This window comes from Rhipicephalus sanguineus, chromosome 11, assembly GCF_013339695.2.
Source record: "Rhipicephalus sanguineus isolate Rsan-2018 chromosome 11, BIME_Rsan_1.4, whole genome shotgun sequence".
Classification (NCBI taxonomy): domain Eukaryota; kingdom Metazoa; phylum Arthropoda; class Arachnida; order Ixodida; family Ixodidae; genus Rhipicephalus; species Rhipicephalus sanguineus.
Genome location: NC_051186.1, coordinates 52103501 through 52121638, shown reverse-complemented (window position 1 = coordinate 52121638; position 18138 = coordinate 52103501). Strand labels below are relative to the sequence as shown.

At 47.8% G+C, this 18138-nt stretch overlaps 1 protein-coding gene across 1 annotated transcript in view; it reads right to left on the bottom strand.

Annotated features, from left to right (window-relative positions):
• Positions 1–18138, bottom strand: part of LOC119374800 (aarF domain-containing protein kinase 1-like) — a 39979-nt gene that overhangs the window by 4774 nt on the left and 17067 nt on the right. The window contains exons 6-8 of the mRNA XM_037644981.2: positions 14610–14726; positions 10131–10274; positions 707–907 (exon numbers count right to left, since the gene is read on the bottom strand). Of these exons, the coding sequence (XP_037500909.1) occupies positions 707–907; positions 10131–10274; positions 14610–14726 (462 nt within the window). The remainder of the gene's footprint in view (positions 1–706; positions 908–10130; positions 10275–14609; positions 14727–18138) is intronic.

The following is an 18138-nucleotide window of genomic DNA, read 5'->3' as shown; positions in this document are numbered from 1 at the left end:
TCAAGTTGGTAGATCAACACTGTGCTTGGAGTTGCTGAGTGTGCAGCACCTTTCCGGGAGCAGCTGTGCTGCAGTTCGATCATTATCATCATCATCATCATCACAGCCTATTCTATGTCCACCGCAGGATGAAGGCCTCCCCCAACAATCTCTAACTGCCCATATCCTGAGTGAGCTGATCCCGTTTTATGCCACCGAACTTCCTAATTTCGTCACCCCCCACCCTAATTCTGTGATGTCCTTGGCTGCATACACCATTCCTTGGTATCGATTCCACCATTGTCACTGACCCCTGGCAGCTAGTCCTGTGCATAACATGGCTTGCCCAGGTCCATTTTTTTTCTTGAATGCTGGCTACCTCTGTTATTTCTCGGATCCATTCTGCTGTCTATCGGACATTTAATATTACACTTATCCTTTGTCTTTCCATCGCATGCTGCACGGTCTGAATCCTTTTCTCGTGTTTCTTTGTTATCCTCCAAGTTTCAGTCTTGCACGTCAGTACTGGCACTGAAGTTCAAATGATAAATTACCATTCGAATTATCGAGATTCTATCGGATATCTTTTTTCGTGGTCCCCATGGAAATGTATTGCGTGAGTTCCGCTGTATTATTACCACATCATTAACGTGGCACGCCTAACTTTCATAGATACAGTCTGTGCAGAGTCCTAGCATTCTAATAGACCACTTCCGAGTTCTGTTACCTCTGCCTTGGTGTGCTTCTGGCGGTCGATGCCCCGAGTGATGGAGGTCCACGAGCGGCCCGACACAATGCACGAGAGGACCTTGTAAAGGTCGCCCGACACACCCAGCTGGTTACCCCAGTACTGCAGAGACTCGAGGTCCCGCCGGATCAGGGCTAGCCACAGGTGGGCATACTGCAGTCGGAACTGGTCAGTCAACTCCTGCAATTAGGATTGGCATCATTACGAGATGCACTGCTGTCTCTGAAAGATCACATGTCACTTTGTGCAGTCCGTAACGCATCTGATAGTGTGCATATACCAAACGAATCCACAATGATTGCAAATGAGATAGCGGCCCACCAGTTCATCCTGCGACATGTAGAATTCCTTGGAACTAGAATAATATGTCATGCGACTTTTGCTGCTAACTTCACAAGTAACCTCTCATTCAAATGTCCTTTTTGTAATCCAAGTGGATGCAGCACGTTGTTGTCATACTAAGCTCATTTTGTCGCACATTCCGTCTCCTTTAACAGTTGCCATCTTGTGATGGCAATAAAGATGAATAGAAGTAGGCTGGTGCTTTTGGAATTGGTTTCATATTACACTGCACAGGCCAGCAAATGAAGGGGAGTTGAACAAGGTTCCATTTTCTTTGTTATGTACAACCTGATAAAACAAACAGACAATGAAACCAAGGAAACTATGGGGGCATTATTTGTAGTCTTTAACTGTAATGTGGTAACTATGATATAAATGTAAAGAATGTGGCTCAACTTGTAGAGCATCGGATGCGTTCTCTGAAGGTTGTAGGTTCGGTACCTACTAGCGGCAGGTTGTCTTTTTGACCACATTAATTTTTTTTTACATTTATATCATATACATTATAGTTAAAGACTACAAATATGGCCCCTACATTTCCCTTGGCTTCATTGTCAATAGGTTTCATTAGATTGATCTGGCAAAGCAATTTTTGGGCAAATCCTCTAGAAGGAAAAAATGAGAGTACTAGATTTAGGTACTGTAATTATTTGCAAGGTACCATTTTCACTTGAAAATCTCCTTAGGACAGGCTGGAAACAGACACTGCCTGTTATAAACTCTCTTGGAGCGACTACGACAAGTACAGTTGCAACGTGCCCACTGCGTCATAAATCACCTTCATTTTGCCAAGTAGTAAGTACCTACCATGCCATTATTCATCATTCTGCTGAGAAGCAGGGTTCAAAAGAGTGCTAAGCCGGGCTAGTTGGTAAGCGTTCACAGTAAATTTACAACGCGAAAAAAACAAGAGACATAAGAAGAAATACTACACAGGACAAGCGCTGATTGCCAACTACAACATTTATTGCGCATAACCCATGCTTAAAGGAGCACTGACATCAAATTTCAAGATCGAGATGTGCCCATCATTCGATCGCTTGGTATGCATAGGTCTTCTTGGCCAAATTTGAACGGCATCCGTCGCGTGGAAGTTATTTTAATTCGATGTCAAACAGCTGTGGGGAATTCTTGATAACCACCCGATCACCACCCTCGTCCATATCAGCCCCGGAAGTGATAAGACCCAGCAGCGAGGGCCACTGCGCATGCGCCAGGATCGGGACATGGTTCATAACCGGGCCCGGCGAGCGGCCAAGGGGGAGTTGCCGGTGAACTGTGGTCAGGTGTGCGTGTGTGCGCGGCGTGCGGTCCGGCGGGGCCAAGGTTAACGGCACCGGCACGGAAGTGTTCGGGGAAGTTTCCGTTTATGCATTTCCATTTGTTTTCTTAACAGTTTTAAAGCTTGCTTAATAAATGGTTTTCGAGTTACCCCAGCGTTGACGAGCGGCCCATTTCATTGGAGTAGACGGCGAACCCCACAACTGGCGCCCAACGTGAAATCAGCCCCGTCTACTGCCAGCAATAATGAAAGCCGCACTTCAAATGCTGCTGGAGACGATGGAGCGCCTCGACGTAGCCTCCGCAGTGTACTGCGCGGCGCGGGGACACGCCGAATCTGCAGCCTATTGCGCGGCGAAGGGCGTGGTGGTCCCGACGATGAACTTCGGATGGCTGACGGCCCCACTTGGGCGAGACTGCACACCGGCGCAAGAGGACGAGACCGCGGACGCCGGTAATGCCAACGCAAAGGCTCCAGTTGGGGAGCTACGAGTGGACCAGGCCCCGGCAATGGATGCAGGCGAGGACGACATGGACGCCGACACAGAATTTGAGAACGATGACAGCCGCGAGCCGAGCAGCCCCGCGTGGATTGCTGAAAGGAATCATCTGGTGAGTTCTGTACACCGCATCGAATTTGCCAAAAAGGAGTCGGAACCTGCAGCCACGCAGGACTTCTACACGGTGACCCTCGCCAACAGTAACGACAGCATCAACTCCAACGTGCTCCGCATCAAAGAAGGCAACGCAGAAGGGGCCGGCCGCGACGCCGAGGCCGACGAAGAAAAAGCCGAGAAAGATTCAGCGGCTAGAAGGGACGACGACGCCACCGACGAGACGGAGGCGGCCTTGGTCAGGCAGGCGGACTACAACGTAGGCTTGAACACCGGCGTGGCCGCGAAGTACCGAGCCGCCGCATGGGAGAGTGAGGAGACGCCGATACCCGCCGCAGATGCGGGCGACGAGACAATCGCAACGAGAACGGCTGCAGCTGTGGCGGAGGCCGCGAAGAATGCAGCCGAAGGCGGCAATGCCGTGGCCAAGAGGGCCGCGGCGCCTTCGACAGCAGCTGCCGACGCGGCTGCAAATGCCACACCCAACGCAGCCGCAGATGAGGAGCCCTGGCACAACCTGTGGTGCAGCGGCCTGGCCAACACCAAGCGAGCAGCCGACCTCAAGGCGCTGCTCAGCAAGCGGGGCAAGGTGCTGTCCGTCAAGTTCAGCATCATTGACGAGATGCCCAGCGCACATAGTTTCAGCTTCAGAACAATGAGCACCGCCGAGGAAGCGGACTGCATCCAGCTCTGGCATCACACCGAACTTACCGCAACGATGCTCTTCGTCGAGCGCACGAGGCTCGAGCCCAATGGTACCATGGGCAAGCCTCAGCGTAAGACTGAGAGGGGAGCTGCTGCAGGGGCAACCGCCAAAACCCAAGACGTCGTCAAGAGAGGCGGTGAGGCGACGTCTTCTTCGGAGGGGGGGAATGTGTGGGGAATTCTTGATAACCACCCGATCACCACCCTCGTCCATATCAGCCCCGGAAGTGATAAGACCCAGCAGCGAGGGCCACTGCGCATGCGCCAGGATCGGGACATGGCTCATAACCGGGCCCGGCGAGCGGCCAAGGGGGAGTTGCCGGTGAACTGTGGTCAGGTGTGCGTGTGTGCGCGGCGTGCGGTCCGGCGGGGCCAAGGTTAACGGCACCGGCACGGAAGTGTTCGGGGAAGTTTGCATTTATGCATTTCCATTTGTTTTCTTAACAGTTTTAAAGCTTGCTTAATAAATGGTTTTCGAGTTACCCCAGCGTTGACGAGCGGCCCATTTCATTGGAGTAGACGGCGAACCCCACACAGCGTAGGAGAAAAAACAAAAAATCGGCTGCCCTGCAACATCGACACTAGTGCTACGTGTTCGGTGTGATACATTGCACAAAAATCACCCTGAGTGACGATACGCTAGTAACAATGACGTCGACGATCTCTGAGTGTGTTTGGAGCCGACTGCCAGCCATGCTTTCACTCTCTTTGCTGTGTCGAAGCGTGCGGCGTGCGTTTGCGGGGCGCACATGCACAATACGACGACTGGCACCCGGCGAGGCCTATTGTTCCGCACCCCTCTCGCTTTGTTGTCGGGCTGCTCTCGAGGTAGTTTTCGTGAGGGGTCACGCGCTTAACAGGTTTAACCCATACCGAGGCACCCACATACTTTCAATCTCTACCGCGCGCGGGGCCCCGATTTGAAAACCGCGCTTTCTACGTCACCACAGCTTGAGTGCACGTGGTCTTTGACGCTCCCCGCATGGGTCGCTAGTTTCTTGTGGTTTTTAGGCGGGCGTTTTGAAGTGACGCTAAAATGGTCACAATTAACTACGCTAGAATTAGTTATACGATACACTAGAGCATTTACGATTTAACTTAGGGATTACCAGACCCAAAGCTACAAATTACAGTAAAAAAGTCACCAACAAAAATTTTGCTGTCAGGGGTCCTTTAAATAACATCGCTGTGTACCACGTGAACATGAGGGGACGAAAAGGTAAACACTTATTACAAAAAACCAATCCAACAGAAACTGTAGTAACTATCATCGTAGGCCCAGATAGTCTATCTCTTTTTGAATTAAGCTGATCGAGGCCTGCGCAACGCACACATCTGACAGAGAGCTTATATGCGCAGCCTCCACGATTTCCCGCTGCATCTGCCCCGTGTCGATACAGAATGGCCATGTTACCAAATAAAGGCACACAACCACAATCGCGACAGTGCAGCGATAGGTGCGAGCTAGCTTGGCCTTTTAGAGAATTATTGTGCTCACGCAGATGCACATTAATGCAGTGCCCCTTTACCCAATATACACACAATCACACGAAAGTGGGATCCTGTGTCCTGCTTGTCCTGTGTAGTATTTCTTCTTATGTCTCTCATTTTTTTTGCGCTGTAAATTTACTATCAGAAGCAAGATACCCACAAGGTGTCTGTAAGGCATTAAGTGCAGTTTGTTGATGCTGTGGCTGATGGCGATGAAGAATTACAGCTGAGCCCTTCGTAATGGATGGGAAGATTTAATCAACACACAGGTTAAGCAATTTGCATTATCTGACATGCAGTATTACTTTACTCTCTACCACGCTATACTACATCTGCTAATGTGATTCCTTGCCCCACATGGCGCCTGTATAGGGTCTTTTTGCGAAGGAGTTTCAAGCACCGGCGTCTGTGGTAGAAGGCTGCACAAAGACTTGCACAATAAATGCATGCACGCAAGTGTCAGCGTGGAACAGTTATGGCATGAGTAGCCAACAGACTGCACACAATTGCTTGGGACAACTGGTGCCTTGTGGCAGTAGGTGCCGTGTTTGAGAGAAGCAGCATCAGTTTCCGTGAAGTAGAGATCGCATTACAAATGCACTCACATGCAATGGAAAAAGCTAGATGAGTCGTTCACTTTGCCATCGTGTCTGCCATTGTGTTGCCTATCATGTAGTTTTAAAACGCTCCTTGGTATAGGCATCGTGTGGTATCCCACAGCCATGTGGTACAGTAAAAGCTCGTTAATTAGAAAAATCGGATAATTCAGACGTGGTCTCTGGTCCTGGCCAGCGTATGCATTGTTTAATGGCATCAAACTCTCGTTCATTCGATCATATTTGGTCGCAACACGGTAAATTCGGACGTTCCTCAGAGCACGCCGAGCGCGAAGCGACGGAAATGTGCGATGGAAAGGTACAAAAACGACATTCGCGGACAGCTGAAACAGCCGCGGTTGCTTCAGCGGCTTTCTGAAAGGTATTGGTTCAGAGCACATTTCGGATTAAGACACCGGGGTCTTGAGCTGAATTCACATTGTGAACCAAGTCGCAAATGACGAAAATTACAGCTCTTGCGCTGCTCTTATGCAAAATAATTACTGGATTTACATGTTCCTCCAGAACATGAAAGTGCGTTGATGTAATAGACATTGATTTATTGTTTTTTTTATACTTTCGATAATTCGGCATTTGTTTAATTTAGGCATCGCCGAAAATGTAGCCGTTATCATTTTATTTCACCAGATAAACTACCTTGATTTCGGACTACAGCAACACACGTCGGCTATTTTTGTTATGGGAAGTGACGTTTCGTCATGTGGCAGTGACGACAAAGGCTGTGCGTTTTGATTGGCTTGATGCGACAAGTACCATGTAATATTCATATGCTGGTAGCTACGCCATATTACTGAGCCCTAAATAGAATAAAACCCCTTTTTATGTTTTCTCAGAAACAAATCATTTCTGTTTCTAACTGATGTATCTTCAAAACTACGGACACGACGCTAGGTGGGCTGTGGAACTATTAGGAATGGTAATCAAATGATACTCTTCAGTGTTTTGCCTTTTGCGGCATCGGGTGACATCGGCCACACCGGCACCTGCGAAACACACAACGCTCAATTCAGCAGAATGTTGTCAACAAAAAACGAAAAATTCTAAATGCTTATCAATTGACGCCTTCCGCGTCATCGGGCGGTAGCGTTTCGTACAGGCCCTCGGAGCCATCCTCACGTTGCGCGAGGCTCAGCGACAGACTTTCAATTTACAGTGGTATGTACGGATATGGCAATACGCGCAGGGCATTGCTACGTCACAAGAGCTCGCACTCAAGGTTTGTTAGATCATCCAGTCTCATTGTGTGCACTACACGACAAACCTTGGAACCGTCTGCTAGTCGACGCACGTGATTCGTCGTAGCCATGGTTGCAACACCATCAAAAAGAGCGGTGGCAAGGCACTTTGTGTAGGCCACCATGAGGTTAGACTTCTGGTATGTCTGCATAAGAGGCGCGCGATGATTGGAAACAGCCTTTGACGCCAGCGGAAAAGTGAAATGCGAAAGGGAATGTTTCTTGTCGTCATCTGCTCGCGTTTTGAACTTTGAAGACTGATAACACCAGTATTCGCGCACCGATTTTCATACAGTCAAACCCAGATCTATCGAACTCACAAAAAAATGCGTCAGTTCGATATAGGGCATAATTTGATATAAGCCTGCTAAAGAATTTGAAGTCATAAATTCACACACCATTCATAAAAGCACTTTATTGATGAAGCTAGCTTAGTTGTGCTTGGAATAGTCTTCCATTTTTTTCTGTTTGAGCAACTTCGCTGCCTGCGACAGCACGCATTTCTCAACGTGGTCTAAAGAGTCGGAGCAAGCGAGGCTGCAACCTTCCACATTCGCGCAGAAGCGCCGGACTAGTGCGAGAGCACCAATCACCTCTGAGGATGTATGTGGGCAAAGGAGCGTCGTTTCTCATGCCTTTCTTTGAACCGCTGTAGCCAACCAGAGCCACCTTGAAAATCCTCCCTGCCAAGGAGAAAAGTCATGTCCTTTGCTTTTTGTTCGATCATGGAGCCGGACACGGGGAGGTTGCACAACCGAACGTCGACGAAGCACTTGTACGGCTGCCTCGACGTCTTCATACACAACTGTGCGCACGTGTCAGGCGCCATGGGCACCGGGTCTTTTGTCCGCTTTATTCCTAACTTCCGCCTTATTCTTCAAGATCGTGCTGAGAGTGCTCCTCAGAATCTCGCACACTGCCGCGATGTCCGACTTCTTCTCACCACGTTCGACTCAATTTATAATTTTGAGCTTCACGGCAAAAGGCAAATTCTGCCGCTTCACACTAGCCATCACGGCACAGGCGCATGGTGCGAAGCACAACGAACGAGAAATGCAGGGAGATAACTCGCACGACCCGCGCACTCGCATGACGAGAGTACAAGAGGCCTTGATTGGCTGTCTCAGCAAGCGCTGCGGGCAGGTCAGGGTCATTTTTTGCAGGGGGGTGACGGCGGCTCGACTGACGTGGCGCGGTCACGGTAGGGAGGGTCATAGAGTTTCCTACAATACTTACTAGAGGGAACTCTGGCGCTAGTGTCTATGGGAGCTGCAATGCATCGCGCTTCAGCCAGCATGGGAATCATGGGTAGTACACAGATTTGTCTAAACTTCGTTCTTTTGGCTCCGTTTGGCTCCGCGTCGCCTGCATCCGCTTTGTCGCAAAACGAAGTTCAGCAAAAATCAGCAGTTTCACTTCACCACTTTAACTTCTTTAGGCTCACCGATTCAAATCTGGTCACGAAGTTCACAACGATCCATTCTTTTATCCGAAAGAAAACCAAAACATAGCAATAAACAAAGCCACAAGTGCGTTCGAAGCCCACAAGCACGAAGACTAGGCAAATCCGTGTACTACCCATCATTCCCATGGTGGCTGGATCGCAGCACCAGAGTTCCCTCTAGGTCATTTTAGGAAACTCTATGGGGAGAGTGGGTCATGCGCCGCCGGGTTAAACCACTTTTTGAGTGAGCAGTGGGGAAAAGCACCAGTTTCCCCGCCGCTACGAGGGAAAGCCAACTTCCGGGGGCATTTTTGCCCTGCCTGAGGTTCGATATATCAGGAGTCACTGCTATTCTTCTTCGATGTAACTGTAATTTTCGCTATATATTCTCACTGTAACTATACTGTGTTCAGAAGTTGTTCGATATACAGGATAATTCGATGTAAACGGGTTTGATATAGTCGCGGTCAACTGTAATCCTTTTTGCGTTCGTCTCGGCATTCATTACTACACATATGCCACTGATAAATAAGACAGTTGCAAAAGCGTCGCAGGGCCCCTTTAATAATTAAAGGGGCCCTGCGATTGTAATTTACTTTTACTGTACAAATGATATTTTTTATACATTATGGAAAAAGAAAATAAAATTATTATAGTGGGCAACATTTATTATGGTACTGCATTTTGTTGGTAGTGGCTGCACATGTGAGCATGTGCAAATTAGCACTAGGTCTATAGTCAGTGCCCACGTTACTAGTTTGTGCACAGTCATGTGTTCCTGGCGGTTACGTACTAACAAGGTTTTACTGCAATGCATTGAAGAATACTCGGTAATAGCTGATAGAACTAATCACTGTACAGTGAAGCACACTACCTTCAGCGTTCATTATCGGAGAGAGGACCACCGTGCTCTTTCAAGAACGCTAAAGGCTGCCCGGTCCAATATCCACATTCTACGAGAAGGCAGGAATGAAAAATTACTAATAATTAATCTTTTACGCGTCTGTCGTGGCACTTGAGAAATAAATAGGGAAATTACAGCTTTTCGTGATTGCAAGAGACTCTGACATGCACGAAGTTGTTCAGTTCAGTATATTTTATATGTTGAATTATCAAGCAGCTTCACAATTTCCTTCACGGCTCGATATATCCGGGTTCAACTGTAAGTGACGCTTGCTGCTTTTTTTCTTTCTTGTTGGTCTACCTTCGAGGTAACTTCTTTTTTTTCCTCTTCTGGCTTCGACCTTTAGGGGCCCGCTTAGATTCAAGTAAAATGGTATACTGCCGCTATCAGAGTCGTGACTGTTATAGGCCTGGCACATGGGTGATGACTGACCAAGCTTGAACTAACCTGTGACTGCCAAATGGGACCATTTGCTTGTACTCGAATTTAACAAAAAATTGCACTTGAATTAGAGGAAGTGTGCTACATAAGTGAACATATTGTGAACAATGATTGTGAGGGGCACTTACCTGGTCGCCCTTTTGGCATGTAACCTTGAACTGCACTAGGAATGGCCAAGGAAAACAGTGGGACGATACATAAAAAAATTTCCTTTCTACATTAAAATAGCCTGCCTCCAATCTGTTTTGACTAGTAAACCGATGCTGATGGGATATCTATCAGCAATGGCGACACGGAGCGACAGCAGCTGGCAATGGCTCTGCACCCACCGTGTACAGACCATGGTCGAGCAGCACCAGTGTCGGTCCCTGGCTGCCCTGTCGCACCAGCAGGTTTCCTGGGTGGGGGTCACAGTGCACGTAACCTTGGACAAAGATCATTTCACTGTAGAGCTGGCCCAGACGACTGGACACCTGGAAATGAACCAATCACACGTGTTCACACATCAGCCCTCTGGTGAAGGCATGAAATAATATATTAACATCAATGGAAGAAAAGAAAAAAAAGTCACAGTTTCGCCGCAACGGCGAAGCAATGAATGCGATATCAATAAATTGGAATGTAACGCGAAGAACGGAAAACAGCTCGAAATTGCCAGCGCGTTGTTCGAGCCCAAAGGATGCACGAAAAGAACGCACACAGGACGAGCGCGAATTATCATGCGTCACAACTCGATACTTGAAGCGCACTGCTGAAACATAAAGCAGGACGCACGAAACGAATGAACAGGTATACACAGGACGAGCGCGAACTAAACGTCGCAGTTGTTACTTATTTCTGTTTGAACAGCACACTCCTTTCGCAAACGCAGCCGCTGCAGCGAGCGAAGTGACCTTCGTACGCTCTGTGACTTCAGCGTGGACATTGCTGGGAAAGCACAAGACATACACCCACCCACCCCTCTACCCCACGCCCGCCCCCCTTCTTTCCTTGAGATAAGCGTACGAAGGCGACCACGCCCTGTAGGGCAAAGAGCATCGGCGTTCGCAGGAGCGGGGCGGCGACCTTTAAAGCCCAGCGCACTCTCGCGCCATCTTGCTGGTAGTAAAGAAGCGCTTATAAGCGCCTGCCGTCTCGAGTCCGGCCAGCGGTAAAGGGTGTGTATATAACGCTCGCCGTTAGCGATGTGGACGATCTGCATCTTGTGGCGCAGTGGCTAGCGCCACACGCTGCCGAGCGATAGGTCCCTGGTTCGATTGCGCGCTTTGGAAGCATTTTTCTGAATTATTTTTCTTTGGGGCTTATATATATATATACATACTTATACATATATGGTGCATGACGGCGGCGGCGACGAGGACGGACAAAAACCAGCTGAGACTGTCCATATAATTGCTATCGCAATAATTGTTGATTGGTTCATACCATTCTAATGCCCCAGAGCAAGGTTAGAAACATGAGAAATGCTGTTGCGGAGGAAAATGGTTTATTTTTAGCACCTCAAATTTTACTACAGAAGCAGTTTTGCACAATGCCCCCCATCCAAAAATAGAAGACGAAAAGGCCCTATTCAATCACTACACCATAGCCCAATCTTCGCAATTGTATAGCTAACACTTTCCTCAATAGGTGGTCCTTTCCTACGTATGAAATGACTAAAATCAGCATCAGGTAAGTCATTTCATATACGGTGTAGCAAAGCTTTGGAACTCTGAAGTGGGCCGTCCTCTCCAGCCCCTTTTAGTGGGTCGCCCTCTTCGGAGAGAACGCAGCTCGCGCAGAGAGTCGGCCCCGCCTTGACTGTTGCTGTCGTTCACCTTCGCCGTGTGTCCGCCAATAAACATCTTTATAACGGTTAAATCTCGATATAATGAACAATATAACAAAATTTCTGTATAAGGATGCACTTTGTTTATAACTTCGTATCCATAAAACACCCCGTACCTTTAACATAAATATAATGAAGCATGTTTATCTGAGATTCCAATACAGCTCAAACTGCTTATAACGTAACTGCTTACAGTGCAAAACCAGCTATAACGCAGACTTTTCGGATTCCTGTTTACCCTCCCACAAAACTCCATGCATATGCATACCACTCATAGGAGTATATACCACTTATAGACACCGCCGCTCCGAGATGAAAGACCGGTTATAACATGGCTGTTGGAAAATTGAGGTAGTGAGGTAGCGAAGTGAGGTAGCGAGTGCATGTCTCAGCGAAGGTGCACCGGCCAAGGAGAGAGCGATGAGGGCATTACAAACGATGAGGGAATGGGGAACAGATGAATATTAAATAAAAGCGGGAGAGGAAGAAGGGGATGGCACGGCACTAGTGTGCTGTGGGGGCGCATGGCATGAGGAGGGGGAGCAGTTGACGGAGAAGCCTTTGCCCGTTCATTTAGGCTGCTTGTCATACGTGTGCTCCGCACCGAATGGGTGCTCATGTCTGCATCAATAGACGTTACCTCTGTTTGGCTTTTCTTTTTTTTTGTCCGAAATATAGTTACATGGTTGTACAGTGTAGATATTGTGCCCGTGGCCTCAATTCCACCGTCAGTATAGGCGGTGTTCTGCAAAAGAAAAGCTCTAGAACGTGAGCTTTCGCCTTTGCCACAAGTATGTGGACTTACAAGCTTGCAAGGCTTTCGCGGAATGGTTGCCGCAGTTGTTCTCCCGACTAAAAAACCCTAACTTTGTTTCACACACACTATTCTTGGCTCAACTTATGAGCACGATCTTTTCTATGCCTTATCTCCATGATGTCCAGGGCAAGCTTTCCACGACAGCATGCCAAGTTTCCAGCCTGCAGGCGAGGCGTAAGAGCGCTAGCTGCCTCGTCGGTACTGGCTACGGATGATCAAAGCTGCGTTTTGTTGCTGAGTCAATGAAACGCTTTGCGGTGGTTGCATTTGGAAAGGGCGACTCACATATTCAACGAAAACGGGCACATGCCCGTTTTCTATATATCTCGTTGCCCAGGATTTTTTGCTCGCCCACACAATGCATTACTCCATTTACACACGGGCGTGCAGCACAGTGAGTGCAGGGCCACTCGATCGACTGTGTGCATCCAAAGAGTGGGCGAGAGGGTGACAAGTGAGGAGAAATATGTGACGTTACAAGTGTAAACAATGCCGTAGCATTCACTGCCGCACAGCGGCAAAGCTTGTGTGGCACTGGTCCATAGGTTGCACTCCGGTGCTCGCTATTTGCAGCTGTGACTATTTGAAATTTCTTACTTTAGCGCAACCACGATGCATCACGCTAGGTTGCCACATTGACTCTGAGAGGGTGCTTGTGGCGGCTGCGAAATTCCATGATCATTCGCATCGTTGCAGGGCTGCACAATCTCACAGTGAGACCTGCACTCTCCTGCTGCAAATCGAATCTGTGCCCAACAGCGACTCCCCAAGTTTCGCCACAACATGCCATCACAGTAACTCGTCCTTGACAAACAGTGCACCAGTGACGCTCCTACACTAATCACACAAACGCACTATTTGCACAAACATGTCTGTCCACCTCTTAATGCTTGGCTAAATGTAAAATTTGCGGCACAGCCAACTTCTCGCCACCTGCTTCACATAACATCGATTACGATAGTGCGCGGAATCTGCCAATTTTCATTGTCGCTGTGCAGCAAGTGACAACATGACCAGCTGCAGAGGTGGTGAAGCTGAATGCAGCAAGCTTTCACTTATCTTGCAGGCAATCGCCACCGTTCCAGAAGCAGATGTTGCCAACAAAGCTGTTATCTTAAAAGCGATTTTGATCTTGGAAAAAAAATATACAACACCGCTTGTTTGGAAACATCACACAGCTCACTCTCCATGACCCCAAAGTCGAACGATGACTACCTGAAGAATTTTGGTGTCTCTGAAGAATACGATAAATTTCCACCGAAGGCTACTGGAACAGTGACTTACCACAAAATAAAAGCTTTTTTGGTGAGTGCATCGGTGCATCATGTTTTTAAGTAGTTAGTAGACAAATTTTTCTTGAGCTGCTTGCGGTTACCTTCCGCATCTCTAAAAACACCACCAAATTATGTGGGTGTTCTGTAATAAAACAGACGAGCGAGACTTGCGTTGGGCCAATGTAAAGCGACAACCAAAATTTGTGATGTCATACTGCATCTCACTTGATTTCTCTGACATAATGTGTGCGTGTGACGTTGCAAGATGGCAAACACAGTGACCATGAACAAAGGTGCCGTGATTCCAGTCATCATCTCACCGTCATATGATTTTGAACTGAAGCTCTTTTCCTTTTGTGGCAGGCACACAATGGTTTTGAAGATTGTGCATTAATCAGACTTGGTGGGAAGCAGTGTCGCACAAAATTAGGGAATACCTAAGGCTTTGATGACAAGCTGCAACAGCAGAATGCACGCCAGTTTTGCTCACACCGGTTACCACTATGTTAAAACTGCACTTCTTTTGGCTTTCTGCGTGCTGCCATAGGGCCACTTCATGAGGACTTCGTCAAAGCAGCATCAAACTGTAAACATTGTGACCAGCTCTCAGGTTTAACAAAACTGAACTTTTTCTTTCGGTAAATTAATCTTTTCGCACTGGCCTACACCTTGGACATCTTTTGCGGCACTTTGCAAGTAAAAAAAGATTAATTCTTGAGCAACTACACTTTGCATGGAATGGGGAATTTCGAGACTATTAATAAAGTTTTCATATAGCGAAGTAAATTTCTGATTTTACCGAAATACTACTCAACAGTCTTTCACTATGGTTTCTGCAACGGCCACTGGATTGCTTTGTGATTTTAAGTGCATTGCCGTGTGTACCCACCTCCATGGCTGATATGCCATTTTTTTCCATGTAGGCCTTGTCATTGACCTGGCCACCCTCGCAGAACTGCATGGTCATCACACGCCTTGTGGTCAGGTCCCAGTGTATCTCAGGTACCTGCAGTCATCAAAAGAGATGCATCACCCAGCACTGTTTGGCTTACTTCATTTAAGCTCGACAATCCAAAGCTGGGGGGCTGACTTAGAACTAACACTGTAAAGTGTACTGCCAGTAACGGCAAGACAAATGGGAAATCGGAAATCTCTGAGCTCTACCCACAGCGTATGATTATGTTGTGCTCTTTGGAAGATTCTCTTTTTGTTTTTGTTTTTCAAATTTTATTGCACCCCCTGTGTGCACCAGAGAGTTGGGAATGTGGCTCTTGTGGGTGTGGGGATCGTGGACAAAAGAGCTGCTGTTCCAATCAGCAGCGGCATTATGACTGCAAACGGCAGTTAATTTTTCAGAGGGGTGCCAGTAATTGGTGGAAGAGCTTGTTTTTTTTGGCTCTTTGACACACTTTTCTTACAGCTGCATGCAACTCTTGAACTTGATTGTTATGTGGGATTATTATGAGTGCCACAGGCCCACAAAACTTTCGGGGCTCCGCTTTCTGCCAGGATACCTGCCAGGCCAACATGCAGTACCTATTGTCGAAGACTTGGCATTGGTGCCTTTTGTTTGTAAATGTCAACATAATGAATTTTTTTTCAGTGGTGGCCTTTTTGCTAAACATAAACTCCAACGCTTTCAACACATCAATAACCTCCTCAATCACTTGCCACCCCATTTCCATCTCCCGCAATCATCACTCCTCTGGGAACGTCAAAGTACAGTACAGTCGAACCCGGGTATATCGAACTCGCCAAAAAACGTTTATTAGTTCGATATATGGCATAATTCGATATAGGCCCGCTATAGGATTTTGACACAAAGGCACATAACAATAAGAAAAGTACTTTATTAATATGGTGGCTTACTTGCGTGCCCTACTTTGGAACAAAATAGTCCTGGATTTTCTTCTGTGTCAACGACTTCGCTGCCTGCGACAGCACACACGCCTCCACGTTGTCCAACGAGTCGGAGCAGCTGAGGCTGCAACCTTCCACATTCACGCAATAGCGCCGGACCAACGCAAGTGCACTAATCACTTCGGAGGATGTAGGCAATGGGCCATCGTCAATTTCCTTATTGTTGTCGCTTTGGCTCGTGGTCGGCACGACGTCTGCAACGTAGTCATCTTGTAGCTCACCCATGATGGCGACATCATCGTCCGCACTGACGAACTCGTCGAATGTCGATCCGTCGATAGCTCCCGGGAACTCTGCCAGCTCGCTCCAAACTTCGGCGAAAACACCTGCGGTGTTTTCAGTGCTGTCATCGGAATTTGGGGTGTCATCACCAGGCATGCGGAAGCCGGCACGCCTAAAGCAGTTCTGGATCGTCTCCTTCGTGACATCTGCCCACGATCTACTCAACATAGAAAGAGCTCCGAGCAAGTCGATCTTAAGCTCCCTGCCGACACGAAGGTTCACAGAGCACCAACAGGCAACACCACCAGCACGGACCACGCTGAATGAGGACTCGAGGAAAACAGGCAGCAGCAGGCACACAAGCATAAAGAAAGAAAAAATGGCGCTCACTTCTACCGCCTCTGTACCTCGGAGAAAGCACGACGGCCTCTGATTGGCTGTAAGCGCTGCGAGCGGGCCAGGATCATTTCTTGCAGGGGGGTGTTCGCCCGTGCACAACCGGGTCTAAACCACTTTTTCTAGGGTGGCGCCGGCAGTTTTCCCCGCCACCGCGAGGGAAAGCCAACTTGCTGGGGCACTTTTGAGGCACATGGAGTTTGATATATCGGTTGTCGTTGCTATTTTCGTTCGATGTAACAGTAACTTTTGCTATATATTCTCAATGTAAATTTACCGTGTTTAGAAATTGTTCGATATATGGGATAATTTGATATAAACGGGTTCGATATAGTCGGGCTCGACTGTAGTACCCACCTGTTGCCACTGGTAGCCTGAGAATGGCACTGTCAGTCGGTCTGTGCTTTTGGTTGATTCATGATGCCGTGAATATAGCTGTCCTAGAGCCTACCTTATCCTTTTCTGCTGTGTTCAAGGCATCCACTGGTGTTGGTTGCCCCCTGGGGGTGTATTATGGAGACTGGTTTCTCTGTACAACTTTCTGTATGTCCATCGGCCACATTTGTTAAACTTTATAGAAGTTTCACCTCGGTGTATGCTTTCTTCTCTGGTCGCCTTTCACCATCTCTGCATGGTGACTGGCACTACCTCTTGTCATCGGTCGGGACCACAGCACATCTGGTGCTGAGTGCTGTGTGTTCGTGCTATCTCGGAGGCCTGATGTGCTCGGAGGCCACAACGAGACAGGTGCATTATGCCTAGACCCCACAACTGCTCGTTAAGTGTGATGACACACCGTCACCACAGAGCAATGGCAACTTGGTGATGCTGGGGACCCGATGGCACATTCACCCATATGCGGGGAGCAGCATTAGATGACAAATGCCTCATCAGAACATCACATTACACACGAGTACATGTTGCTGCCATTCTCCTTAGGCGCTGGGTCTGTGCTCACCTGAGCAATGTCCTTTAGGTAAAAAAGACACAGATCTTGAGGCTATTGTTCCAGTTTAAACACCAGGTGGTGTCCAAAGTCTAATGTACATTATGTGTTTCTGGCTCCCAAAATCGGTTTCATTTTTTACAGTGAGCTGAATGATGGCCCCAAGACCTGCATCCCGAAAGCACTCGCCACCGCCTTGCTTAGTGACCACCATCAGCGCAGCCACGCACAACAAGTGCCTCTGAGCACCGGTCATTGATGCACTGCTGGCATGTTTACAAGTAACAGCACACTCACCTCCGTGACGTAGGCATGTGCCAAACTTCGTTGCTGCATTGATGGGAAATTACCATGGCCAAACCGCAGCTTAGCCACAGCCACAAAAATTTAGCGATGAATTTTACAATGCCATTCTTTGTCGTACTCCACGCGTTTGGTGACACAGTGATGCTCCACCCGCGTTATCAGTTGTATCAGCTGGCCGATAACGGTAGATAAGGGTGAACTAGAATGAAGCAAGGAGCACCGAGACAAAACCACAGCCCTGATTACACTTTCTGATGATACCACAGCTACACAAAAAGTACAAAAAACCTTTAAATACTATCTTTTTCCAAGCATTTTCGCACTCTAGATTTCAAAATATCCGAAGCTCAGCACGGTAGTGTTTTGAGATAATGGGTGAAAAGCTAAAGCACATAAAGTTGACACTATTGCAAGGAAAAAAATTGGACTTTCCAGTATTTTCAAATGCCAGAGTTCCTGTTAATGAGGGTTTACTGAAAAAGTCTTTTGATGCTGTATGCATTTGTTTATTGTTGTCTTAATGCCCTCAATAGTCCAATATTCGGTTAATTTGGAACTCTTTTCACAGTCACGTGATATCCAAATTAATGAGGTTTTTACGTGCAATGCACGGGAAGCCCACCTATAT